This window comes from Rhinoderma darwinii, chromosome 2 (genome assembly GCF_050947455.1).
Source record: "Rhinoderma darwinii isolate aRhiDar2 chromosome 2, aRhiDar2.hap1, whole genome shotgun sequence".
NCBI classification, from domain to species: Eukaryota; Metazoa; Chordata; class Amphibia; order Anura; family Rhinodermatidae; genus Rhinoderma; species Rhinoderma darwinii.
Genome location: NC_134688.1, coordinates 105,921,984 through 105,949,735, shown reverse-complemented (window position 1 = coordinate 105,949,735; position 27,752 = coordinate 105,921,984). Strand labels below are relative to the sequence as shown.

General features: G+C 41.6%; 1 protein-coding gene across 1 annotated transcript in view; it reads right to left on the bottom strand.

Moving 5' to 3' along the window:
• The window catches only part of STAT6 (signal transducer and activator of transcription 6), a 232,456-nt gene that overhangs the window by 112,009 nt on the left and 92,695 nt on the right, over positions 1-27,752 (bottom strand). The window contains exon 2 of the mRNA XM_075852010.1: positions 15,922-16,066. Coding sequence (XP_075708125.1) covers positions 15,922-16,049 — 128 coding nt within the window. The 5' untranslated portion in view covers positions 16,050-16,066. The remainder of the gene's footprint in view (positions 1-15,921; positions 16,067-27,752) is intronic.

Sequence of the window (27,752 nt, the reverse complement as noted above, 5' to 3'; positions counted from 1 at the left end):
AGAAAAAAATGGAATAATATTGAAATTCAGCAAGAAAAATGAAATTTGCAAATTTCACCTCCACATTGCTTTAATTCCTGTGAAATGCCTGAAGGGTTAAAAAACTTTCTAAATGCTGTTTTGAATACTTTGAGGTCTAGTTTTTAAAATGGGGTGTTTTATGGGGGTTTCTAATACATAGGCCCCTCAAAGCCACTTCAGAACTCAAGAGGTACCTTAAAAAAAAGGCTTTTGAAATTTTCTTAAAAATATGAGAAATTGCTGTTTATGTTCTAAGCCTTGTAACGTCCAAGAAAAATAAAAGAATGTTAAAAAAACGATGCCAATCTAAAGTAGACATATGGGAAATGTGAACTAGTAACTATTTTGGGTGGTATAACCGTCTGTTTTACAAGCAGATGCATTTAAATTCTGAAAAATGCAATTTTTTCAAAATTTTCTCTAAATTTTGCAATTTTTCACCAATAAACACTGAATATATCGACCAAATTTTACCACGAACATGAAGCCCAAAGTGTCACGAGAAAACAATCTCAGAATCGCTTGGATAGGTTTAAGCATTCCGACGTTATTACCACATAAAGTGAAATATGTCAGATTTGAAAAATGGGCTCTGAGCCTTAAGGCCCAAACTAGGCTGCGTCCTTAAGGGGTTAAGCAGTCTGTTGGATACAGTTTGTTTATCCTCTATCCTCTATCCTCAATCTATCTTCAGCCTCATCCAATCTTACTCTGAATTTGTCCACTCTTAACAGAGAAATTACCATTTTTAGTCCACTAATTTGCTCAGAAGGTTCACATAATGACCAATTTAATCGTGTAACTGCTTGCAAGATTTTACTTAGTATGGGAATATAACTCTCTCTCAGCTCCATTTCTTTAATTTGTGAAAAGGAGTCCATACTTTTATTAGTCATATGTATATCATCAGACAAACTATAATTAATGGATTGAGTTGATTCCTTTTTTATCCTTGCTTTCATTCAAAACATCACCCAACATACTGGGGAGTATTATAGGCGTTACTTCTTCTGCACTCTGTGAGATTGTTTTTTTAATTTATGTTTTCTGATCTTTAGGGTTTTTTGTGTCTCTTACCCAATTTTTATGTAATGTCAGGGTAGGGAGACAGACAGGTGAGCCCTAATATACCCGCCACTCAGTCCCTGCCTACTTGCACGGCCCATCCAAGGCGTAGGCGTACAACTGGGCGACAGTCCCTACACTCAATAAGTGCACGACAGACAAACAGACAAGGGTACACAGAAGCTAAGGGAAATGGGGCAGTTGCCCACGTCAACACAATAAGCAACAAGAGTAGTGAACGAGCCGAGTCAAACCAGGAGTGTACGAGGTACCAAACGCAGAGCAGGAGCGTAGTCAGTAAAGCCAGGGTCAATTTGAAGCAGTGGTCAGTAGTACTAGCAGGAACAGCAGAGATTGGAAACCAGACAGAATCACAGGCAAAGGAAGAGCAGGAAATGAAGGTATAAATAGACCTAGGGCGGGAGCTAGCTCCGTCTGGCCAGGCTGTGATAGGTTCTCCCACTCCTCAGCCTACCAGCCTGAGTGGTAGCAGATCGAGTCACTCTATCAGACCTAGCAGTAGATGCAGACTGATTAACCACGGGCGTCGACACAGAAGCTGTGTCTGGCAGATCCTTTACATTTTGGTTTGGAAATGACCAGGAGAAACACAAGTATAGGAGACAGTGACACAAACAAAAGTAAAAAGTCTGGGGTTACCCCATGAAAGAGTGTTTCAACCCGGTATAAACCTTCTTCTAATATAGTTGATGAACACTTGGGATCCCCTGAATTGCATGCGTGCATATATACAATATATATATATATATATTGTAGCAGTGTAGCTACTGGACAGTGCAGAAACTGTCAGGTTTTAAGCAACCAGGGAACATGTACAGCAGAGAGGGTTTTCTCTACTGTTGCTTGGGTGTAAAGCCCGAAATAGGGCCTGGTTTGCTGAAGTGTGAAGTAGAAGGACGGGCTTCCACTCCATACAGACAGTCCATGTCTTGGGCTGTCTGATGAGCCTAGGTAGGCTTGACCTGAGGTCGCTCTTTAATTGAGGTGTGTGTAGTTCACACAGGGCTCTCAGTCTGGGTAAGACAGGCATGCTAGCCTGTGAGAGTCACCAACATGTAAGGTAAAACTGCCTATGTTTTGAGGTACTGGGCACAAGGCTCAGGGTCTCTTAGTGAGGGACAATGAATGTGTTAGTTAGAGGATGGACGGTTAGAGGATGGAGGGTTTATTTTGTATGTTTTTTGTCGTAACACTGCTTGCTGTGGTGAAGACAATAAAGTTAGCTGTGGCTGATATAAATTTTTATTCCATGAGTTGGAGTGAACTTTATAAGTGTGCCAACCATCTCACCCTGGAGATGGCGATCCTGTGAGCTAAGTGGTCCCCAAGATGTCACAATATATATATTATATATACAGTGAAGGAAATAAGTATTTGATCCCTTGCTGATTTTGTAAGTTTGCCCACTGTCAAAGTCATGAATAGTCTAGAATTTTTAGGCTAGGTTAATTTTACCAGTGAGAGATAGATTATATAAAAAAAAAAAAAAAAAGAAAATCACATTGTCAAAATTATATATATTTATTTGCATTGTGCACAGAGAAATAAGTATTTGATCCCCTACCAACCATTAAGAGTTCAGCCTCCTCCAGACCAGTTACACGCTCCAAATCAACTTGGTGCCTGCATTAAAGACAGCTGTCTTAAATGGTCACCTGTATAAAAGACTCCTGTCCACAGACTCAATTAATCAGTCTGACTCTAACCTCTACAACATGGGCAAGACCAAAGAGCTTTCTAAGGATGTCAGGGACAAGATCATAGACCTGCACAAGGCTGGAGTGGGCTACAAAACCATAAGTAAGACGCTGGGTGAGAAGGAGACAACTGTTGGTGCAATAGTAAGAATATGGAAGACATACAAAATGACTGTCAATCGACATCGATCTGGGGGCCCATGCAAAATCTCACCTCGTGGGGTATCCTTGATCCTGAGGAAGGTGAGAGCTCAGCTGAAAACGACACGGGGGGAACTTGTTAATGATCTCAAGGCAGCTGGGACCACAGTCACCAAGAAAACCATTGGTAACACATTACGCCGTAATGGATTAAAATCCTGTAGTGCCTGCAAGGTCCCCCTGCTCAAGAAGGCACATGTACAGGCCCGTCTGAAGTTTGCAAATGAACATATGGATGATTCTGAGAGTGATTGGGAGAAGGTGCTGTGGTCAGATGAGACTAAAATTGAGCTCTTTGGCATTAACTCAACTCGCCGTGTTTGGAGGAAGAGAAATGCTGCCTATGACCCAAAGTACACCGTCCCCACTGTCAAGCATGGAGGTGGAATCATTATGTTTTGGGGGTGTTTCTCTGCTAAGGGCACAGGACTACTTCACCGCATCAATGGGAGAATGGATGGAGCCATGTACCATCAAATCCTGAGTGACAACCTCCTTCCCTCCACCAGGACATTAAACATGGCTCGTGGCTGGGTCTTCCAGGTCAACAATGACCCGAAACATACAGCCAAGGCAACAAAGGAGTGGCTCAAAAAGAAGCACATTAAGGTCATGGAGTGGCCTAGCCAGTCTCCAGACCTTAATCCCATTGAAAACTTATGGAGGGAGCTGAAGATCCGAGTTGCCAAGCGACAGCCTCAAAATCTTAATGATTTACAGATGATCTGCAAAGAGGAGTGGGCCAAAATTCCATCTAACATGTGTACAAACCTCATCATCAACTACAAAAAACGTCTGACTGTTGTGCTTGCCAACAAGGGTTTTGCCACCAAGTATTAAGTCTTGTCTGCCAAAGGGATCAAATACTTATTTCTCTGTGCACAATGCAAATAAATATATATAATTTTGACTATGTGATTTTCTGTTTTTTTGTTAATATAATCTATCTCTCACTGGTAAAATTAACCTAGCCTAAAAATTCTAGACTGTTCATGTCTTTGACAGTGGGCAAACTTACAAAATCAGCAAGGGATCAAATACTTATTTCCTTCACTGTATATATATATATATATATATATATATATATTTATATATGTTATTATTTTGGCTCGGTATGGTGGTTTTAGGCTGGTTTCACATGACATTTGTGCATTCCACTTCTCCCCTCTTTCTTGGGTCGGTGTTCCCTTCTCACTTAATTTAAAAAAAAAGATTTGGTTATTGAACATCAATATTATTTAGTTGCTGTATTATGATGGTATTATTTGAAAATGTATTGCAGTGTTATTTGGGCAGTGGATGGCGCTATATTTTAGGCATGTTATGACGTAACTATTTTACACAGTATGGCAATAGCGTACAGTGTAATGAACAGTGTATATTATTTTTACAGTTATTACATTTTGCTTGTGTATGGTAGTATATTATAGTGATAGTGGCATTTGAGTATTGATTGTGTCAGGGACAGACTGTGTATATACCTCCTCCTTACTCACAATATGTCATTTTGCAGGTGAATACGTTTATTCAAAACAAATGTTAAGGTCTGTTAATTATTGTTCATAATAATCTTGCATTGATTCCTGAAATTGATAGAGGATATGATATAAGTAATTTAACCTGTTACATGTCCTTCTCAATGAATTAGAATATCATCAAAAAGTTAATTTATTTCAGTAATTCGATTCAAAAAGTGAAACTCAAATTCTATAGATTCATTAAACACAGAGTGATCTATGTCCAGCATTTTTGTCTTTTAATGTTGATGATTATGGCTAACAGTTAATGAAAATCCGAAATTTTGTCTGTCAGAAAATTAGAATGTTGGGTAAAAGTTGAATATTGTAGACTCATGGTGTGACACTCTAATCAGAAAATCAACACAAAACACCTGCAAAGGTTTCCTAAGCCTTTAAATGGTCCAACAGTCTGGTTTAGTAGGCTAAACAATCATGGGGAAGATTGCTGACTTGACAGTTGTCCTGAAGACAGTCATTGACACCCTCCACAAGGAGGGTAAGTCACAAAAGGACATTGCTAAAGAAGCTGGCTGTTCACAGAGTGCTGTATCCAAGCATATTAATGGAAAGTTGAGAGGAAGGACAAAATGTGGTAGAAAAAGGTGCACAAGCAACAGGGATAGCCGCAGCCTTGAAAGGATTGTCAAGAAAAGGCCATTCAAGAATCTGGAGGAGATTCACATGGAGTGGACTGCGGCTGGAGTCAGTGCTTCAAGAACCACCACACACACACAGACGTATCCAGGACATGGGTTACAACTGTCGCATTCCATGCAACGTCAATAGCATCTTACTTGGGCTAAGGAGAAAAAGGACTGGTCTGTTGCTCAGAGGTCCAAAAGTCCTGTTTTCAGATGAAAGTAAATTTTGCATTCAATTTTTATAACAAGGTCCCAGAGTCTGGAGGAAGAGTAGAGAGGCCCTCAATCCAAGTTTCTTGCGGTCCAGTGTGAAGTTTCCACAGTCAGTGATGGTTTGGGCAGCCATGTCATCTGCTGGTGTTGGTCCACTGTGTTAAATCAACTCCAGAGTCAACGCAGCTGTCTAGCAGGAAATTTTCGAGCACTTCATGCTTCCCTCTGCTGACAAGCTTTATGGAGATGGTGATTTCATTTTCCAGCAGGACTTGGCAGCTGCCCACACTGCCAAAAGTACCAATACCTGGTTTAATAACCACAGTATCACTGTTCTTGATTGGCCATCAAATTCACCTGACCTAAACCCCATACAGAATCTATGGGCTATTGTCAAGAGGAAGATGAGACACCAGACCCAACAATGCAAACATTTTATTATGCATTAAATTTAGGTATTCCACTCAGCTGTTGGAATGAAGCTGTGATCACATGGATTCTTAAAGGGTTTTCCGAGTTAACACTTTTGTGTGTCAGTGCTTTTAACCTCTGAATGTGATTACATTTGTAATGCATTTATTGTATCTAAATTGGCCCCATTTCACAATGCTGCCATGGGGCACATGACTGGTGACATCACTTTTTTTGCCCCCTCTGTTTACGAGCGGTATACCTCTCACGTGGTCAAACTGTTAAAAGTATCTGCCTGGTATACGGCACGTCACTAGTGACGTGCAGTGTATGAGCTGTTCTGTTATACAGCCAGGAACGCTCATGCGTACAAGCAAGGGAATAGCAGGGACCGCAAAAGCGCATTCCTGGCTGTATAACTGAACAGCCCATACACGGCACGTCAATAGTGATGTGGCGCTTACCAGAAATATACTTTTAACAGTTTGACCACGTGATAAATATATGGCTCATAAACAGAGGGGGCAAAGAGAGTGACATCACCAGTCATGTGCCCCATGGCAGCATCGGGAAACGGGGCCAATTTAGATACAATAAGTGCATTACAAATGTAAATCACATTCAGATGTTAAAAGCAATGACACATAAAACTGTTAATGTGGAAACCCCCTTTAAGCCCGGAAAGGACTTCCTCCTACCTGAATCATACAGTCCCATATCTTTGATTAATTGCAATGTTAACTTACTAGCTAAGATATTAGCTAATCGCCTCTACAAAGAAATTTCAATGTAATTCCAAAACGGTGTTATTCCTAATAAATCTAAATTCAGGTGGAGAGTGATTTAGGCTCTATTTCCGTAAAAGGCTTCAGTTGCTTTTCGAAAGTCAGGATAGAGTCACATGCTGCAGTATTGAATTCAGTACAAAAAAATAACTGACGTAAACATAACTGATCCATTATAAGTCAATGAAGAAACAAACAGATCCATCATTACTGATCCTGACAGATCATAATGGAGCCGTCATATCCTTCATGGCTCCTGTAAAAACGGAAATCTTTTAATAGAATCGAAAGACATATATGATTTTTTTTTTATTTATAACACGGACACAGATTACTATTTCTATAGATTGGAATATTGTAAAAAGGTTTGGGGACTTTTCAGGCTTGATTGGTCAAAATAAATATTATTGCCTTCCAAAGATAAGAAATATTGTTTTCAGGATAGTCAAAGTTTTAGGCACAATTTTTATAACATAAACTTAATTTTCTTATAACAAAATTCTTAAAGACAAGGCTGACTCAAGGAAAAAGTTCCCTCTGTGTATAGCAGACAGATTGGCTTTGATGAAGATGGTTTGGTTACTAAAAATTTTATGCGTTCTGATTCATTTCCAAATCCATTTACGGTATATTAAATATTCTTTATGACCATAGATGATGTTGTTTTAGATATAATTGTGAGAGGAAAGACACCACGTATGGAATAAAAAATAAAAAAAAGTTGTATATTAAAACAGATTTCCAAATATGAAATTATACTATCTGGTTGATAAATTTAAATACATTGCGGAATGGGAAGACTAGAAATTGAATAAGGTATTGCTCAATTTTTTTTAAGAGTATATGGGTTTAATTCTATTTATTATCATAGATTTCTTAGAATCAGGTACTTTGACGTGTCAGATATAAACTGTACTGCCTGCATAAATTGACTTGGATATTAATAAATTGACTCGGATATTTAAAAAAAATATTTAATGTTTTCAAAGAGTTTAACAATTCTTCAGGTTTAGAAAGGAATTTAATCTATTTGAAAAAGACAAATTCTGATATGTACAGTTTAAACATGATTATAACTGTACTAGGAAGAAAATATGTCTCATTATCGAGCCTAGGAGAGCATTGTACTTTATAATTAAATCTTCTATTATACAAGGGGTGATTTATAAGCTATATAAATGTTATCTAGAACATAAGGTGGGGTCTCCTCATTTAAAATCTCAAAAATCTGTGTCCTCCAATCATAATTATAGGATTACACAATTTATGTGCATTCACAGACTCAGCTACTTTTCTTTATAAAATGGGAAGGAGACTCGTTTATATATATCCGAAATATTTAGGCCCTGAGGTGGTTTGGCTCCACCTTACTTGGCAATGTCCTAAACTTTTTAGGTCTGGTGAGGAATGTCTGAAGGGAATCTATGATGTTGTGGTTTTCTTAGTGAGGTTCAGTGCTGAGACAACTATTATTTAACTTGGACACCCCAGCGGAGATTTATTAAAGTTAATGTTCTTAAAGTTAGACAGTATAAGGCTATGTTCAAACTGCTCCAGACGGTTTTTGCACAGTGGTTTGACAAAAACGCGTCAAAACACTCGTCGAGGCGTTTTTTTCTTCTTTCTGACTGATTGAAATGGGGTTTTGGAGGCGTAAACCGCCTCAAGATGGGTCATGACGCTCCTTTTTACCACAATGCGTTTTTTTTTACTCGCGGTAAAAAAACTCGTCCAACTCCCATTGAAATCAATGGGAGGCATTTTAGGGCGGTTTTTGACGAGTTTTGCGGCGCGGTTTCCACGTAAAACGCGTAAAAAAACTCAGTGTGAACAGGGCCTAAAACTAAAAAGGTACAAAAAGTGTCTAAATATATTTGACCAGACCCCATAATTACTACAGACCCCAAAATAACTATTGACCGCAGACCAGCCCCCAAAATAAATACAGATCCCAGAATAACTACAGACCCCAGAATAACTACAGACCCCAAAATAACTACAGACCCCCAGAGCAGATCCCATACGCATTGCACACACACAGCTCACACAGTCTTTTTGCTTCTTCTCATCCTCCTCTGTGGAGCCTTGCTGAACTGTCCCTTGGCTTCAGGATCTGAACAGATATGGTCATGTGACCCTATATGTGCAGGTCCTGCACAAATTGTGCCTTTAGGTATAATTGATTAGTGTGGTTTTGTTGTCTTTTTGCGGAAAAAAATTAGACAAATTCACGATGTACAAAAATCTGATTCCCCCAGCTGATCAACTGTTATAATAAAAGCAATCTCTTTTATGGGACCTTCAGATTTCCCTCATTATAATCTGTCCCCACAACTGGGTACTAATAATCTGCATGCTTCATATGTCCTAGGGGGAAGTATAACTGGGAGAGTCACTTGCAGAGAAATATCTTGGTGTACTTGTTCATCAAATACTAAATAACAGCATGCAATGTGATTAAAAGTCACAAAACTGATAAGTGGCATGAGGACACAAATTGTTTTATTTATTTATTTAGTCTTATTTAGAAGAGTGCCCTAAAGCCTCGTTCACATCTGCGTTAGAGGTTCCATTAGGGGCCTCCATCGCAGATCTGGCCGAGATTACCGGAGAAATAGCGCAGCATGCTGTGCTGTTGTCTCTGGTAAAATCAGAACTCCCAACTGTCCCTGATCCAGCGGGACAGTCACAGATTTTAACCGCTGTCCCGCCGCCACGGGAGGTCTGAAAAATGTTCCGCTATGCCCCGTTCAGTCATGGACCCCGTCTCCCTGTGGTCCGCCACGCCCCCTCCCCTCCCTAAGGTCAACGTAAAGCAAATTGAATTCGCTTACATTGACCTTAATCACTGCAGGCAACTCACGAGTCACGGTCTGACTGTGGTCAGACTGTGACTCGTCAGCTGCCTGCGCCCAGTGTGAGTACGTCACTCGGTGCAACATTGTTATGTGTGCCCGGAGTGAGGGAGCAGGACGCACGCTCAACAGGCAGCACGGCACTGAGCCACCAGTCAGTAATAAACAGACAGACTACTGTGAGTAGAAAAAAGTAAGACAATTGGAGTAAAAATAAAAAACACAGAGTGCCTGGAGACACTAGCCTTTCTAAAATCATAAAATTAATGACATTTATTTTATCATTTCAGAAACGCTACTTTTTTTAGGCATTGGCTTCTTAAATATAAAAAGGCCCGAGTGGATCATCCCCCATATGGAGTTAAAGAGGTTTTCTCACACAAACATGTATCCCTAATCCACAGAATAGGGGATACATTGTGTGATCGCTGGGGGTCTGACCACTGGGACCCTCAGCGATGAGGAGAACGGGGAACCGAAAGTCCGCCCAAGTGCTCTATAAGAATGGACTGCTAGTGCGCATGCTCGACCATTAATGGAGCGCTGGCTGAGCATAAGCACCAGCGGTCCATTCTTATGTAGCACACCGGGGGGAATTTTGGTCCCCCGTTCTCCTCATCGCTAGGGGCCCCAGTGGCTGGACCCCCAGCCATCACACATTTGACCCCTTATCCTGTGGATTAGGGATACATGTGTTTGTGGGAAAACCCCTTTAATTTGTAATATATGATGTTTCAGATCCTTATTTGGTCACGTGCTGCTGCAGCTAATCACTGGCCTCAGCGGTGATGCTGCCATGTACGGCACGTGACCACTGAGGCAAGCGATCCATTGCAGCTATGGAGTACTATACTCTATGGGAGCATCTGTGTGGGCATTATACTGTACGGGTGCAACGATGGGGGCATTATATTGTGTGGGGGCAGCTATGGGGACATTATACTGTGGAAGGCACTATGGGGTATTATACAGTGTGGGGGGTCAGCCATAGGGGCATTATACTGTGTAGGGGGTTCTATGGGAGCATTGTACTGTGTGGGCTGAACTGGGTGTGTATGGGTGGGATTGGGCGGGCTTAGAGGCGTGGCTTAACAGGGAAACATTTGCAACACACACCGCTTCAGTTGTCCCTCTTTACGAAACTGAAAAGTTGGGAGGTATGTAAAATGACGGACACCCTGACGGAACCTATTAATGTCAATGGGTTCTGTTATTCGCCAGCAGCGTCCGTTGTGTATCGGAACCGTTATTCCCTTGTTCTGCTGGTCTGACGAAGCAAAACAACGGAACACACCGACGCAGGTGTGATTTTAGCCTAAAGGGGAACATGATTAATGTATATACCATATTTTTCGGATTATAAGACGCACCCAGGTTTTAGACAACAGAAAATAGTACTTTCTAAATACTACTTTTACAAAGAAAAAACTATTGGTTAAAAAAAAAAATTTGTTCGGTTTCAACACATTCTGAGAGCCATAACTTTTATATTTTTCCATTGTTTGAGCGGTGTGGGCGTTTGAGTGGTGTTTTTTGCGGGACGGGCTGTAGTTTTTATTAGCACCATTTTGGTACATACAATGTTTTTATCACTTTTTATTTCATTAGTGATATGATAACAAAAAAGATTCTGGGATTTTAATAAAAAATTTTTGGTGCGCTCCCCCCCCCCCCCCAATTTATTTCCAGACATCTCCTTCCCCCTCGCCATGTTTGCTTTCTCTACCAATCAATGAGGTGTAATTTTTTTTCACCATTTTTTTAATGTAACTCGAGCATAAAAGCATTTCTACATTTTACAAGCGATATAGTTATATAACATTGTTAACATAAAAATAAATGAAAGAGGCCACACACAGCCCCCTGTAGATAGTACCACCCACAGCTCCCCCTTGTAGATAGCGCCACACAGCCCCCCTTGTAGATAGCGCTACACACATCCCCCTTGTAAATAGTGTCACACACACCCCCTTGTAGATAGTGCCACACACATCCCCCTGTTGTAAATAGCGCCACACTGCCCCCTTTGTAAACAGCGCCACACAGCCCGCCTTGTAACAGCACCACACAGCCCCCTTGTAAACAGCATTACACAGCCCCCCTTGTAGATTGCACCACACAGCCCCCCTTGTATATAGTGCCACACACAGCCCGCTTTCCCCCTTGTAGATAGCAGCACCCTCTACCCCTTGTAAATAGCGGCACACCCCACCTTGTAGCTAGTGCCACACACAGCCCGCTGCCCCTTGTAAATAGTGCCACACTCCCCCCCCCTTGTAAACAGCACCCCATTCCCCCCTTTTAAATAGAGCCACATTCCCCCCTTGTACTTAGCGCCACACTAAAGAGAGCGGTGAGCGGTAGCCTACCGCTACCACTCTCAGCTCTGCCTGACAGGACTTACCGGAGGAGCTGACGGGGTCATGCATTGCAGGCAGCGGCGGAGTTCCTTCTGACTAGGGTCGGTGACAGCCCGGGAGTGGACCAGTCCCGTCACCTCACCTGAGTCATGTGACCTCATGTCACTGACGTGAGGTCAGGTGACAGGACAGGTGACTGGACTAGTCCACTCCCTGGCCGTCACAGACCCAGGTCAGAACGCTGCTGCATGAACTCCTGGCTGTTCCTAAAGCTGATGGCTGCTGCAGGTGTCTGACATACAGGACACCTATCAGCAGCGATCAGCTGCTCTGTGGCGCCCCCCTTCCCTACCACCTAGTTGCACCCAGGGTACATGCCCCGCTTGCCACCCTAGCTACGCCCCTGTGTTAACCCATCTTCAGGCTGATGGGGAAAGCCGATCACAACCGAATGTGAAGAGTGCTCAGCTAAGTGCTTCTGCACCTTAGGTTCAGCAATGGTGGGGGTGTCAGCACCCGGACCCCACCAATCAAAACTTCCAACATGTTTTTATGATGTTTTCTGAAATACACGTACTCTTTAAATACATTTTTTTATTATTTTTTTTTGTTCAGTGACATCACTTCTGTCTTTACATACTGTTTGAATGAAGATCAAATATTGATATGTCAAATATATGTTAAAAAAAAAAAACTTTACGTGGGATATCCTTGTTTTTTCACAAGACTGTATCTGGTGAAATAACCTAACCAGAAATAATTTCATATACCACCATATGCGAGAACTTTACTATGAAAAGTATCCATAAACAATACCTAAAGACTATTCATTCATAAAAGGAAAGTGGCGTACACAGAAATCCTAGAGCCCATAGCAAAACTTACAACAGTCCCCACACCTAACTGAAAGCGTTGCAAAATGCTCTATTTTTTTTAAATTATCCCCTATTCTGTTTTGAGATACAAAAATCTCTGCTAACTAGTTTCATAATATATCTGTATAGCAGTCGAACCTGTGTATTCCATACATAGAGCTCCAAATCTCCTGCTTCACCTCACACACATTCATAGAGTAAAATAATATCATTCTGACTACTTGCAGCAACCACCAGGGGCAGCTAACTGCATATGGATTTATACGGCTAGGAACAGTGTCATCACAATTTTTTTTTAAATATGTTAAAGATGTTAGTGCTTTATTAAAAACGTTTATATTTATTTGTGTGTTTGTGTTTTACTTTTTCTTATTTTTACACTTTTTCTTCCCTAAGGGGGCTGCCATTTTTTTTTCCATTTCTGTATGTGTCGATTAACGACACATACAGACATGGAATACGGCAGCCACAGTCCCATAGGGACTGCGAACGGCTCCCGTCCCATCCACTTCTGTGTACGCCGTCTGTGTGGGAACTGCGCATGCGCCGCTCCCACACAGTCCAATTTGAAATGCGCGCCGTCCGGCGCCATTTTCCTGTGGACCGGAAGTCGCGGCCGGACAGTAAGATTACTACTTCCGGTCGCGGCTTCCGGACTTGTGCACTTGGACCAGCGGCAGCAGACGGAGCGGACGGGCCGGAGGGAGCCGCGGTGGCAGGAGCAGGTAAGAGATTTCTATGTATGTTCGTGTTTGTGTGTGTTTACTACTGTATGTAAACCTACTACACTGTGTGTTAGCTCAAAAAATGGCGACACACAGTGTAGGAGGTTAGACCGTTCAAACCCCTCGTTTATCCCGGCACTAGCCAGGATAAAGGAGGGGGGGATTCTCAGAGCTCACTAGAGCGAGTGCTTTTTTCCCAATTTTGCAGCAAAAAGCAATGTGGTTGCTTTACCACATGCAATGCTGCAATTTTGGGAATAGCTCCATCTAGTGACCAGCAATGGGAAATATTATAAATTAGAATCTAATTTATAATATTTCCTGACTCGTGAAAAAAATAAAAAAAAATGTGAACAATGTTTAATCACCTACACACTAAATGTTTAATTAAAAAAAAAACAACATGTTTTGCTGGCAACACATTCCCTTTAAACTCAATGGGAGATGTAAGAATTGGTATGCGGTAAGCTCCTCTTGAGGTGTCATCATGCAAACACTAGGAACTTATGATTATGGACCGCAAGAGAAGCGGATCATTGCTTAGCCTCATCCTTCCACAGACAGCACAGCAGTCATATGGTCTGCCTCTATGCTAGGAACACCATTGTGAATGGCTTTATGTTTTCATATATGACAGGTACAGTAGGTCTCTGACTCTTGTAGGGCTGATGCTGGAAGATCTTCTCTAGATAAATGCTAATAAACATGGCAAGTATAGGGGGTTTTACACAGGACGATTATTGGGCAGACAGGCGTTAATATAATGCTCAGACGAAGGCATTAGCGCCGAAACGCGCGTTGGGGTGGAGCTCAGCTGTGGTTATCCCGTCTCTTCACCATGGGTATGTTAAACTTTCATATTATGTTCTACCTCTTTGTATAACGTACCTTTTTCACTTTCTGCTTTGCATGTTCGGTTTCCTTGCATGCACAGCAACATGTGTGGTACCTAGGCTCTTATACCATGACTGTAATATCAGCCATTGCTTGCAAATAGCTTTTGGGCTTTGACCCATGTTCTCATGATGTTTACTCTGTGCCACTGTGCACGTGCATATGCTTGATTTATGTAACTAAGCTGATTATATTATAATACTCCCTTATACAGTTCTCACGATATTCCTATTGGGGGATCCACTCATACTTCATGTACCATCTGTACATATTTGGGTAAATCCCCACCTGAGTGTCTGTGTTTTTACTGTTGGTCTATGGATTCTTTTACCATTGTGTGACTTATTGTATGTTAATAAAGTAGTTTTGCATTTTTCATTACTTCGTTGTTTCTCAGCATTCATTTCTTCTTTGTTGGTCTTATATATTTAGTAGTGATGCTGTTTGGGTTTAACACCCTTGAATCAACCCATTGAAGTCCATATATAACTTATTTCGTATTTCCTTTATTGGGGCATATTGATTCATGTTGCTTTTTCGGTTTTGTTAATATAACGCTCGTTGCCGATAATTGCCCTGTGTAAACAGGGCAGCGGTCAGCAGGTGAACGGAGTAACGACTGCTCGTCCCCATCCATAGCTCGATGTGACAGGAGCAAGCAAGCGCCGATCAACGAGACATTGACGCTTGCTGCACCGGCCGAGTGTGACAATTCTAAATTCTATATAAAAAAAAAGGAAGAATCCTGTAAAGATTGGCTCACATTACAACTGGCAATGTTAATAAAAATTATTCATTTCTTTATGCATCAATAGATCATTTGTAAGAGTGAATTTATCAAAAATGGAAGTTGATCAGATGCCTCTGCAATAAGAAGAAAACAGTAAAAAGAAATGGAAACAGTAATAACAATGAATTAAATTTTTCCCTAGCTCTTGGCAGCAGCCAAAACTATTGTGCATCAATGACGCTATAGCATTATTTAACTTGGCAAGAGGGTGAGAACTATATAGCTGACAATTGACACCAGGCTAAGAACCACATTACTGTCACTTGGCTGCTTAGGCTGGGTTCACACGACCTATTTTCAGACGTAAACGAGGCGTATTATGCCTCGTTTTACGTCTGAAAATAGGGCTACAATATGTCGGCAAACATCTGCCCATTCATTTGAATGGGTTTGCCGACGTACTGTGCAGACGACCTGTAATTTACGCGTCGTCGTTTGACAGCTGTCAAACTACGACGCGTAAATTGACTGCCTCGGCAAAGAAGTGCAGGACACTTCTTTGCTATGTAATTTGAACTGTTCTTCATTGAAGTCAATGAAGAGCAGCTCAAGATTACGGGCGTCAAAGACGCTTCGCATAATACGAGGAGGAGCTTTTACGTCTGAAACGACGCAGCTGTTTTCTCCTGAAAACAGTCTGTCTTTTCAGATGTAAAAGCAAGCTAGCGTGTGAACATACCCTTAGTCAGGATCATATGACAGACACTTAAACTGAATTCTGATTTGAGCTGAATCATACCATCATACACTCTTTGTTCTTACTTTATAACTAATTTGACTCGATACCATCTGGAATAGTTGAGGATCTCTATTGTAGACATGTGGGATATATCTAAGGACTACTTACCATGGTTGATTTTCCAGCCAATCACCTAGATGGTGCCGGACTTTATGGGGAAATCCATCGTACAATTTTTCAAGGTGCTCCTGAGGCATCTTGGATACATAACTCCAAACAGATGGAGCTTTGGCCATATTTGCAGATATGCCTTCTGAAATAAATGGAAAAAATACCGCAATTAAAAGACATGCGTATATGTGCATACTGTAAGTCACAGTTCTAAGAACCCGTAATATATTATATTTTATTACATAAACACTAATATGTATGGCTTTTATCCAATGTGTCTTTTCTAGTGCAGTACTATAATTTGCAATTGAGTTAGATTAGGGTGTAATCACACATGCAGGATTTGGTCAGGTTTTGTTTAGGTTTATTTATGCAGTTTTTTAAACCAAAACCAGGTGTGAATGATAAAAAGAGAGAGAGAGTTAGGGCGGGTTCACACGTGGCGGAATTTCACTGAAATTCCGCTGCGGACACTCCGCAGCGTTAATCCGCAGCGGTGCCGTTTGTCCATTGACTTACACTTTAATTTAGCAGTGTTCGTTTAGACTAGGCGTAAAATTCCGCTGCGGAGCATAGGCTGCGGAGCGGAATTTGGTGTCCGCAGCATGCTCTGTCTGTTGCGGAGCAGTGGCGGACTGGTTGCGGACTCATGGCGGAATTTCTCCATTGACTTCAATGGAGAGTCAAAATTCCGCAATGAAGTCCGCAGATCTTATGTGTGCTGCGGAGCGTATTGTTTTTACTACCATGACATTTCTTCATTCTGGCTGGACCTATGTATTTCTAGGTCTACAGCCAGACTGAGGAAGTCAATGGGGCTCCCGTAATGACGGGAGCGTTGCTAGGAGACGTCTGTAAATAGTCACTGTCCAGGGTGCTGAAAGAGTTACGCGATCGGCAGTAACTGTTTCTGCACCCGGGACAGTGACTACCGATCTCAATATACATGTATCTGTAAAAAAAAATATAAGTTCATACTTACCGAGAACTCCCTGCGTCTGTCTCCAGTCCGGCCTCCCAGGATGACGTTTCAGTGTAAGTGACGGCTGCAGCCAATCACAGGCCAAGCACAGGCTGCAGCGGTCACATGGACTGGAGCGTCATCCAGGGAGGTCGGGCTGGATGCCGAAAGAGGGACGCGTCACCAAGACAACGGGCGGTAAGTATGAATTTCTTTGACTTTCACTAGGGAAAGTGCTGTCCCTTCTCTCTATCCTGCACTGAATAGGGAGAAGGGAAGCACTTTTCCTGCAGTCCGCAGCGGCCAGTCCGCATCAATTTTCTGCACATTTTGTGCAGATCCGCAGCAGAATCTGCAACGCAGATTCTGTGCGGCATTGATGCGGACAGTTGCGGAGGAAATCCGCCACGTGTGGTCATGCCCTAAAAGACAGATACTCCTCTTATTTTGAAGCCACTCTTGGTTTTGCCTTATTCTGATTGCTATCTATAGATTAAATTTTATTACGTTCTTCTTTCACATGGTTTTCTTAGTTTTTTATGTCAAAGCCAGGAGTGAATCGAAACAGACAAATAAGTATAAAGGAAAGACTAATACTTCTCCTCTCTGTTGTATTCACTCCGGTGTTTGGCTCAAAAACTATGACAAAAACTGCATGTGTGATTTCAGCCTAAGGTCTTCATCAGACACACTTTTTATAAAATAAAAAATAAATGTAATTTTGCTTGTAAAGCCCCCCTCACATCACGTTATTGCCTTCCATCAGAGGTATACGTCAGGAGGACTCCCGACATATACCTCAGACGGAAAACTGCAAGGTATCCCACTGTATAGGTATTCAGTGGAATACAATACCTGCACGTTCTCCACTCAGCCCCTCGTTGCCTCTAGTAACATGTACACAACAAGTAGGGGCAACCGGCGGCCTGTGGAGAACTGTCGCTGCCGGAGTCCCCGCATCGGGCCAGTTTTGTGACTCTGACTAAACCAGGGAAACTCCAGTGACTTAACTGTCCATATATGGACTCTTTAGGGTTATCCTGTGCAGCGATCATGTCACGGTTTATTTCCATGACTACCACAAAATGGGGGCAAAGCTGCGTTTTTTTACAAAATCGTGTAGACACGGACAAGAGGATGCAACATGACTGCTAGATCTGAGTACACCCCTATGAAAGTTTTAAAACTAATGTAAAAAATGTCAGGAGTTTGAAGATTTTTTTAATGTTTTTTTTTATTTTGTGACATTTTAACCAGGCATTTTTCCAATTATTTTTTTTATTGTTCTATTGAGAAAATCCCCTGACCCCAAGCAACATGTATATACTGTTATACAGTATAAGTGCATATGACTACCAAATTTCTTACCTTAGCCATGTTGCAAATTATCTAAGCAACAAAAATGACTCCTGTATTTAAAATATAATATTTGCCATAGAATACCAAAACAATAGTACATAGAGTATATATATATATATATATATATATATATATATATATATATATATATACACACACACACACAATGCACAAATAAACATTTGCATGAAAAGATTGGAGGAATTGCCCATAGTAACCAATCAGATTCCGGCTTTCATTCTGTACTTGAACTGAAATACTATTATTTGGCCCTAGTTTTCCTAAAGGAGCTGTAGACTACGCATTTAACAGAGCCATACAACCAGCCAGGGCATGCATAATAGTCCCCTACAGGGCACAAATACGGGTTATAGAAGGAGTAATACTAAGGTCATACAGTGTACAAATAACAGGACAAAATTCATGAATAAATTGATAACTGGGCGGACTCCATCACCCAGTGTCAATGGGGCGTGATTCTAAGCGGCTCTGTGAAGTGGCTTAGGTTCCCATTGATGCTGGGTGGTTGGCAATGGGTTTTTTATGCAGTTTTTTTTGGGGGAGGGGTAATTTTTTGTATACATGACATTTAGGAAACAAAATTCACTAACCCCAAAAAAAAGCACTTAACGGCCAAAAAAATGCCACAAAAAAAAAATTATTTGTAGTGTGTTTTATATGTCACTATAGACTTTCAGCTAAGGCCTCATACACATCAGCGTCGGGCTCTGTCTGAGCTTTCCGTTTTTATCAAAACAATACGCTATTGTTTCCGCTAAAAAAAAGTAAACCTTACAGAACGGAAACAAACGGTAACCATTTGCAACAGAAGCATTGGTAATGAAATCAATGGTAATGCAAACGGAAGGTATGGTTTCCATTTGGCCTTCCGTTTATGGATTCCTCCGACGGAAAGGTCTAACAGAACCCATGATCGGAAGGGTGATGCTGATGTGAACACTCTAACATCGGCCAGCAGCATTTTTTGGCAAAAAAATGCACGCTAAAACTTCAAGAGAAACGCTGAGTTTTTCCTAAAACGGCTATGTGTGAAACTACCATAAAAAAAAAATGCTCGACTTGCTATGTTAAAATGTAATCGATATGATGGTTTTCTAGACATAATGAAGCAGATGAGTTCCGATCACTAGGTTTGCATTACTTATTTCCTTACGTCCTACCAGCAGCACAATAATGGTTAGTTTTCACGGATCGATTCACTTTAGTGGGTGAATCGAGTCAGTGAAAAACGGACCCGACTCTCCGATCCGTGGAAAGATAGAACATGTCCTATATTTCCACGTATTATGGACGGGACTCGGGCCGCACACACGGTCGCTGCATTAACCCTAATTAACTAGAGCCCCCCTACAAAAGGATGTCTAGCCCCTCCCACCTTGTGTGTGTTTCTGTCCTGTATGGACTTGGATGGATGTTTTTTTCTGCTTTGTTTGGTTTGCATTATGTTTCTGTTTCCATTTATTATGCTGGACCTCCTAGATTTAACTCAAAGGTGTGCAAAGATTTTTTTTTTTTAACCCTGTACAATCTGTGAAGCTGCTGCAGCCTGTTATTGAATGTTTTAGTTTGTTGCACTAATGCACATTAACCTTTTCATCCCTCTACGCAGTCCGACAGGACGTTCCACGTGTTGGGGTGGGGGGGGGCGCCCTGAGTTTTCAGCGTTTCTCAGATTAGAGTTTTCCTGAGAAAATTTGTGTTTGTATCTTTTGTTTTATGACTGCATCCTATTCTTTAACCCCTTAACGACATACCACGTACTAGTATGCGGTAGCCGTTAAGGGGAAGTATGGAGCGGGCTGACGGGCTGAGCTAGCTCTATACTCAGCGGGTGACGGCTGTGTTATACAGCCGAAATCTCATTGCAAAGGGTGGAATCAAAGATCACTTTGATTCCGTTCATTTAACATCTTAAATGCCGTGGTCAATCGCGACCGTAGCATTTAAATTGTTAGAATTAGGGGGGCCCCCTCTAACACGACCCCTCGAACACAGCCATTTACAATGGTTGTTCTGGCAGGGTGGGGGCCTAATAAAAGCACCCAGGTCTGCCAGCTTTGTACTCCTTTGAAGCCCTGCCTCTGGCAGGGCTTAAGAGGAGACTGTCAGGGTATGTGCACATGATAACTGCATTTACGTCTGAAATTACGGAGCTGTTTTCAGGAGAAAACAGCTCCTGAATTTCAGACGTAATTGCTCGTACTCGCGTTTTGTGGGGCGTCCATTACGGACGTAATTTGGAGCTGTTCTTCATTGGATTCAATGAAAAACGGCTCCAATTACGTCCCAAGAAGTGTCCTGCACTTCTTTGACGAGGCTGTTGTTTTACGCGCCGTCTTTTGACACAGTACATCGGCAAACCCATTGAAATGAATGGGCAGATGTTTGCCGACGTATTGGAGCCGTTTTTTCAGGCGGAATTCGAGGCGTAAAACGCCTCCATTACGCCTGAAAATAGGTAGTGTGAACCCAGCCTTAGAGTCGCGATATACTGGAGTACATTAGTATTGCAGTATATCATGCAAGTGATCGCTGGTTCAAGTCCCCTTGGGGGACTAATGAAAAAAAAGTAAAAAATAGTTAAATGAAGATTTTTATAATGTTCCAAAACAAATTAAATGTTAACCCCTTCCCGACATTTGACGTACATGTACGTCATGGAAAGTACTGACTTCCCGCATCTTGCCGTACATGTACGTCAAACGTTTGGCACCGGCTCAGAAGCTGAGCCGGTCCCATCATCACCGGATCTCAGCTGTATCTTACAGCTGACATCCGACTGTAACGGCGGGGACCGAAATTAGCTTCGATCCCCGCCATTAACCCCTTAAGTGCAGCGCTCAAACGCGATCGCTGCACTTAAGGTGTTTGCAGCTCATCGGAACCCCAGTAATGAAATTGCCGGGGTTCCGGTGGCTGCAATGGCAACCGGAGGCCTAATACTGGCCTCCCGGTCTGCCTAGCACCGAAGCCGGTCAAGATCCGCCCGGCGGCGGAGCCTGATCGGCTTCCGTAGCTGCCGGCAAGATGGCGCCGGGTCAGGAGCTGATCCGGCGTCATCAGCGGTGGAAGTCAGCTGTACTGTACAGCTGACATCCACCTGTAACGGCAGGAACCGGAGCTAGCTCCGATCCCTGCCATTAACCCCTTCGATGCAGCAATCGAAAGCGATTGCTGCATCGTAGCGGTTACAAGCAGATCGCCAGCCCTGACAGGCAATCGGGACTGGCGACTGCTGTTATGGCAACAGGAGACACAATGGTCTCCTGCTCTGCCATTACGGAAGCCGATTTAGGCCCCGCCGGGAGGCGAAGCCTAAACGGCTTGCTGTCAGTGAATGACTGACAGATCTAATACATTGCACTACATAGGTAGTGCAATGTATTAGAAAAAAAAAAATCTGACCGTTGGACCTTCAAGTCCCCTAGTGGGACTTGAGAAAAAGTGTAAAAAAAGTATAAAAAAGTGTAAAAAAAAGTGCAAAAAATAAAAGTTTGAAAACAATAAAAGTTTCAAGTAATCAAATAACACACAATCCCCCTTTTACTCTTATCAAGTCCTTTATTATTGAAAAATAATAATAAACCATATGTATTTGGTATCGCCACGACCGTAACGACCGGAGGTATCAAAATATTATATTATTTATTGCACGCGGTGAACAGCGTAAAAAAAACCCGTAAAAAACGTTACCAGAGTTTCTGTTTTTTAGTCACTTTGCCCTACAAATATTACAATAAAAAGTGATCAAAAAGTCGCACGTATCCAAAAATGGTACCTATAAAAACTATAGCTCGTCCCGCAACAAACCAGCCCTCATACCGCTACGTCTATGAAAAATAAAATTAGTTATGGCTCCAATAAGTCAGGAAATAAAAAAATATGCAGTTGTGCCCGAGGAGAACATTTCTTCTGTTTCAAGAGGCGATTTATCAAGGACCTAAAATTAGGGAACCAGGAAGGGAGGGCCCAATCATATCCGATGGAAGCGACGGTGCCCGTATTATACCAGGATAATACTTTCCCAGCAAAATTCCCCAAACTACAAAGGCGCGGAGTGTGGACCAAAAGGGGGATAAGAAATGACACCATTTATCAGTGCGACACCGGCCTGTGCAGAAAGGATTGCTTCACAGCGTAACACACATCTATGGATTATTTTTATTTTTTTATACCACCTGACTATGCCCCTTATATACTCCGCCCCGCTTACATGTACCCCCACATTATAAAACACCAGCAATACTCAAACAAATATAGTACCAAGCAAAATCCGCTCTCCAAAAGCCAAATGGTGCTCCCTCGGCCCTGAACCCTACAGCGTGCCCAAACAGCAGTTTCCTTCAACATATATGGCACCGTCATACCCGTGAGAACCCTTTTAACAATTTTTGTGGTGTGTGTCTCCAGCGTCATAAGCTGGGCATGACATATTTGCCACTGAATGGCATATCTAGGGAAAAATATAAATTTTTAATTTGCACCATCCGCAGCGCATTCATTTATGGAAAAGACCTGTGGGGTGAAAATGCTCACTACACCCCTTAATAAATGCCTTGAGGGGTGCAGTTCCATAATGGGGTCACTTATCAGGGGTTTCTTTTTATTATTTCACATCTGAGCCTCTGCAGTTGTGAACCAATACTTTGTAAATCGCCAAATTAGGCCTCCACTCCGCATGGTACTCTTCACTTCTGAGCCCTGTCATATGTCCAGACAAAAGATTAGGGCCACATGTAGGGTGTTTCTAAAACCGGGAAACACCGCATAATAATTAGAGAGCTGTCTTGTTATGGTGGCACAAGCCGGGCACCACATATTGGCATATCTATGGAAAAAAATCCCATTTTCACTCTGCAACATTGAGCGCACACTAATTTCTACAAAACACCTGCAGGGTTAAAATGCTTACTACACCCCTTGGTAAATGCATTGAGGGGTGTAGTTTACAAAATGGGGTCACTTCTGGGGGGTTTCCACTGTTTTGGGCCCACAGGTGCCCAGAAACCAATCCAGCAACATCTGCACTCCAAATGGCGGTCCTTCCCTTCTGAGCCCTGCCGTTTGCCCAAACAGCAGTTTATGACCACATATGGGGTATTGCCGTACTCGGGAGAAATAGCTTTACAAATGTTGGGTTCTTTTTTTCCTTTATTTGTTGAGAAAATGAAAAAATTTGCGCTAAAGCTACGTCTTATTGAAGAAAAAGGACTGTTTTTATTTTCACTGCCTAATTCTAATAAATTCTATGAAACATCTGTGGGGTCAAAATGCTCACTACACCCCTAGATGCATTCTTCAAGAGGTGTAGTTTCCTAAATGGAGTCCCTTTTTGGGCGTTTTCATTGTTTTGTCCCCTCAGGGGCTTTGCAAATGTGACCTGGCCTCCGCAAATCATTCCTGCTAAATGTGATCTCAAAAAGTCAAATAGTGCTCTTTCCCTTCTAAGCCCTGCCGTGTGTCCAAACAGCCGTTTATTACCACATGTGGGGTATTGTTTTACTCAGGAGAAATTGCTTTACAAATTTTGTGGTGCTTTTTCTCCTTTAGTCCTTCTGGAAATGAGAAAAAATTAGCTAAACCTACATTTTCTTTGAAAAAATGTAGATTATTATTTTCAGGGCCTACTTCCAATAATTTCTGCAAAAAAACTGTGGTGTCAAATCGCTCACTATACCCCTAGATAATTTCCTCAATGGGTGTTGTTTCCAAAATGGGGTCACTTGTGGGGGGTTTCCACTGTTTTGTCCCCTCAGGGGCTTTGTAAATGTAACATGGCCTCCGCAAACCATTCCTGCTAAATTTGAGTTCCAAAAGCCAAATGGCGCTCTTTCCCTTCTCAGCCTCGCCGTGTGTCCAAACAGCCGTTTATTACCACATGTGGGGTACTGTTTTACTCGGCAGAAATTTCTTTACAAATTTTATGGTGATTTTTCTCCTTTAGTCCTTGTGGAAATGAAAAAAAATTAGCTAAACCTACATTTTATTTGAAAAAATGTAGATTTTCATTTTCACAGCCTACTTGCAAAAATTTCTGCAAAAAACCTGTGGGGTCAAAATGCTCACTATACCCCTAGATAATTTCCTCAAGGGGTATAGTTTCCAAAATGGGGTCACTTGTTTGGGGTTTTCACTGTTTTGTCCCCTCAGGGGCTTTGTAAATGTGACATGGCCTCCGCAAACCATTCCTGCTAAATGTGAACTCCAAAAGCCAAATGGCGCTCTTTCCCTTCTCAGCCACGCCGTGTCTCCAAACAACCGTTTATTACCACATGTGAGGTATTGTTTTACTCGGGAGAAATTGCTTTACAAATTTTGCGGTGCTTTTTCTCCTTTAGTCCTTGTGGAAATGAGAAAAAAAATCGCTAAACCTACATTTTCTTTGAAGAAATGTTGATTTTAATTTTCACGGCCTACTTCCAATAATTTCTGTAAAAAACCTGTGCGGTGAAAATGCTCACTACACCCCTAGATAATTTCCTTGAGGTGTCTAGTTTCCCAGATGGGGTCACTTTTGGGGGATTTTGACTGTTTTGGCACCGCAAGAGCCCTTCAAACCTGACATGGTGCCTAAAATATATTCTAACAAAAATAAGGCCCCAAAATCCACTAGGTGCTCCTTTGCTTCTGAGGCCGGTGTTTCAGTCCAGTAGCACGCTACGGCCACATGTGGGATATTTCCTAAAACTGCAAAAACTGGGCAACAAATATTGAGTTGCATTTCTCTGGTAAAACCTTCTGTGTTATAAAAAAAATTGTATTAAAAATGTATTTCTGCAGAAAAATATGAAATTTGTAAATTTCACCTCTACTTTGCTTTAATTCCTGTGAAATGTTTAAAGGGTTAAGACATTTTCTAAATGCTGTTTTGAATACTTTGAGGGGTGAAGTTTTTAAAATGGGGTGACTTTTTTGGGGTTTCTAATATATAAGGCCCTCAAAACCACTTCACAACTGAACTGGCCCCTGTAAAAATAGCCTTTTGAAATTTTCTTGAAAATGTGAGAAATTGCTGCTAAAGTTCTAAGCCTTGTGAGGTCATAGAAAAATAAAAGGATGTTCAAAAAACGATGCCAATCTAAAGTAGACATATGGGGGATGTTAATTAGCAACAATTTTGTGTATTATAACTGCCTGTCTTACAAGCAGATACATTTAAATTGAGAAAAATGCTAATTTTTGCAATTTTTCGCTAAATTTTGGTGTTTTTCACAATTAAATACTGAACATATCGAGCAAATTTTGCCAGTAACATAAAGTCCAATGTGTCACGAGAAAACAATCTCAGAATCGCTTGGATAGGTGAAAGCATTCCGGAGTTATTACCACATAAAGTGACACATGTCAGATTTGAAAAATGAGGCTCTGTCAGGAAGGTCAAAAGTGGCTAAAGAGGGAAGGGGTTAAAAGTTAAAAAAAAAATAAGAATTTCCCGAAGGCAATGTTAAAAAAAAGAAAAGTTAACATAACTTGTATCGCCGCGTCCGTAAAAGTCCGAACTATCACAATATGACGTTGTTTAACCCGCTCGGTGAACGACGTAAAAAAATATATAAAACATGCAAATTGCTGTTTCTTGGTCAATTTAGCTCTCCAAAAAAAAGGAATAAAAAGTGATCAAAAAGTCGCATGTACCCGAAAATTATATCGGTGTAAACTACAGCTCGCCCCGCAAAATTTAAAGAGGCTCTGTCACCAGATTTTGCAGCCCCTATCTGCTATTGCAGCAGATAGGCGCTGCAATGTAGATTACAGTAACGTTTTTATTTTTAAAAAACGAGCATTTTTGGCCAAGTTATGACCATTTTCGTATTTATGCAAATGAGGCTTGCAAAAGTACAACTGGGCGTGTTGAAAAGTAAAAGTACAACTGGGCGTGTATTATGTGCGTACATCGGGGCGTGTTTACTACTTTTACTAGCTGGGCGTTCTGATGAGAAGTATCATCCACTTCTCTTCACAACGCCCAGCTTCTGGCAGTGCAGCACTGTGACGTCACTCACAGGTCCTGCATCGTGTCGGCACCAAAGGCTACACTTGATTCTGCAGCAGCATCAGCATTTGCAGGTAAGTAGCTACTTACCTGCAAACGCCGATGCTGCTGCAGAATCATCTGTAGCCTCTGGTGCCGACACGATGCAGGACCTGTGAGTGACGTCACAGTGCTGCACTGCCAGAAGCTGGGCGTTGTGAAGAGAAGTGGATGACACTTCTATACACAACGCCCAGCTAGTAAAAGTAGTAAACACGCCCCGATGTACGCACATAATACACGCCCAGTTGTACTTTTACTTTTCAACACGCCCAGTTGTACTTTTGCAAGCCTCATTTGCATAAATACGAAAATGGTCATAACTTGGCCAAAAATGCTCGTTTTTTAAAAATAAAAACGTTACTGTAATCTACATTGCAGCGCCTATCTGCTGCAATAGCAGATAGGGGTTGCAAAATCTGGTGACAGAGCCTCTTTAAGCCCTCATATCTCTAAATTGATGGTAAAATAAAAAAAGTTATGGCTCTTAGAACATGGCGACACAAAACATATTTTTTTTTTAGCAAATAGTGGTAAAACATAGAAAAACATATACACTTGGTATCGCCATAATTGTATCAACCTGTAGAATAAGGTGAATATGTTGTTTTTACGGCCTGATGAATGCCGTAAAAACAAACCCCCCCCCCCCCCCGGAGCGTAATCTCTGTTTTTTGCCCATTTCACCCCACAAATATATATTTTTTCAGCTTCCCAGTACAATAAATGGTGCCATGAAAAACTACAACTTGTCCCGCAAAAAAGAAGACCTCATATGGATATGTCGAGAAAGAAATAGAAAAGTTTTTGGAAGGCCGGGAGGAAAAAACTAAAATTACAAAACCTCAAAATGGTCTGGTCTTTAAGGGGTTCAAATTATTTCTGTTTGGAACTAGGTTCCTTTTGGATATGCCGTAGGTGAAGCTTCGCCTCTATTTTGCTCCTGTTCTTTCTATTTAAACTAGGTATAGTCATGCACTACCTCAAGGAGTGCAGCTGCTACTTTACCCTTAGACTACATACACACGTTGCGTAATTTTATACAGAAAATCCACATCAAAAGCGCAGGTAAACGCAAGTTATTCTGCAGGTAAAATCCGCACCTATGAGTGCGGGTTTTTTATGCGTTTTTAGGGGAGTTTTTTACATCTTGATGTGGAAATATATGCGTTTTTTTTCTGCGGATTTTGGTGCGTTTTTTTTAATAAACTAGTCAGATACAATTCACAGGCGGAAATGGGAGATGAAGTGACATGCTGCAGATCTTAAAATATAAACTGCAGGTCTATTTACGGGCAGAAAAAATCTGCAACGTGTAGATGAGATTACTTAGAATCTCATTTACTTAGCTGGTACTGTATTACACTGCGGATTTGCTGCAGGATAATACACGTGGCAAATCCACACGTAATACGCTGTGTGTGCATTTGGACTTATTTTCTGTAAAAACAGATA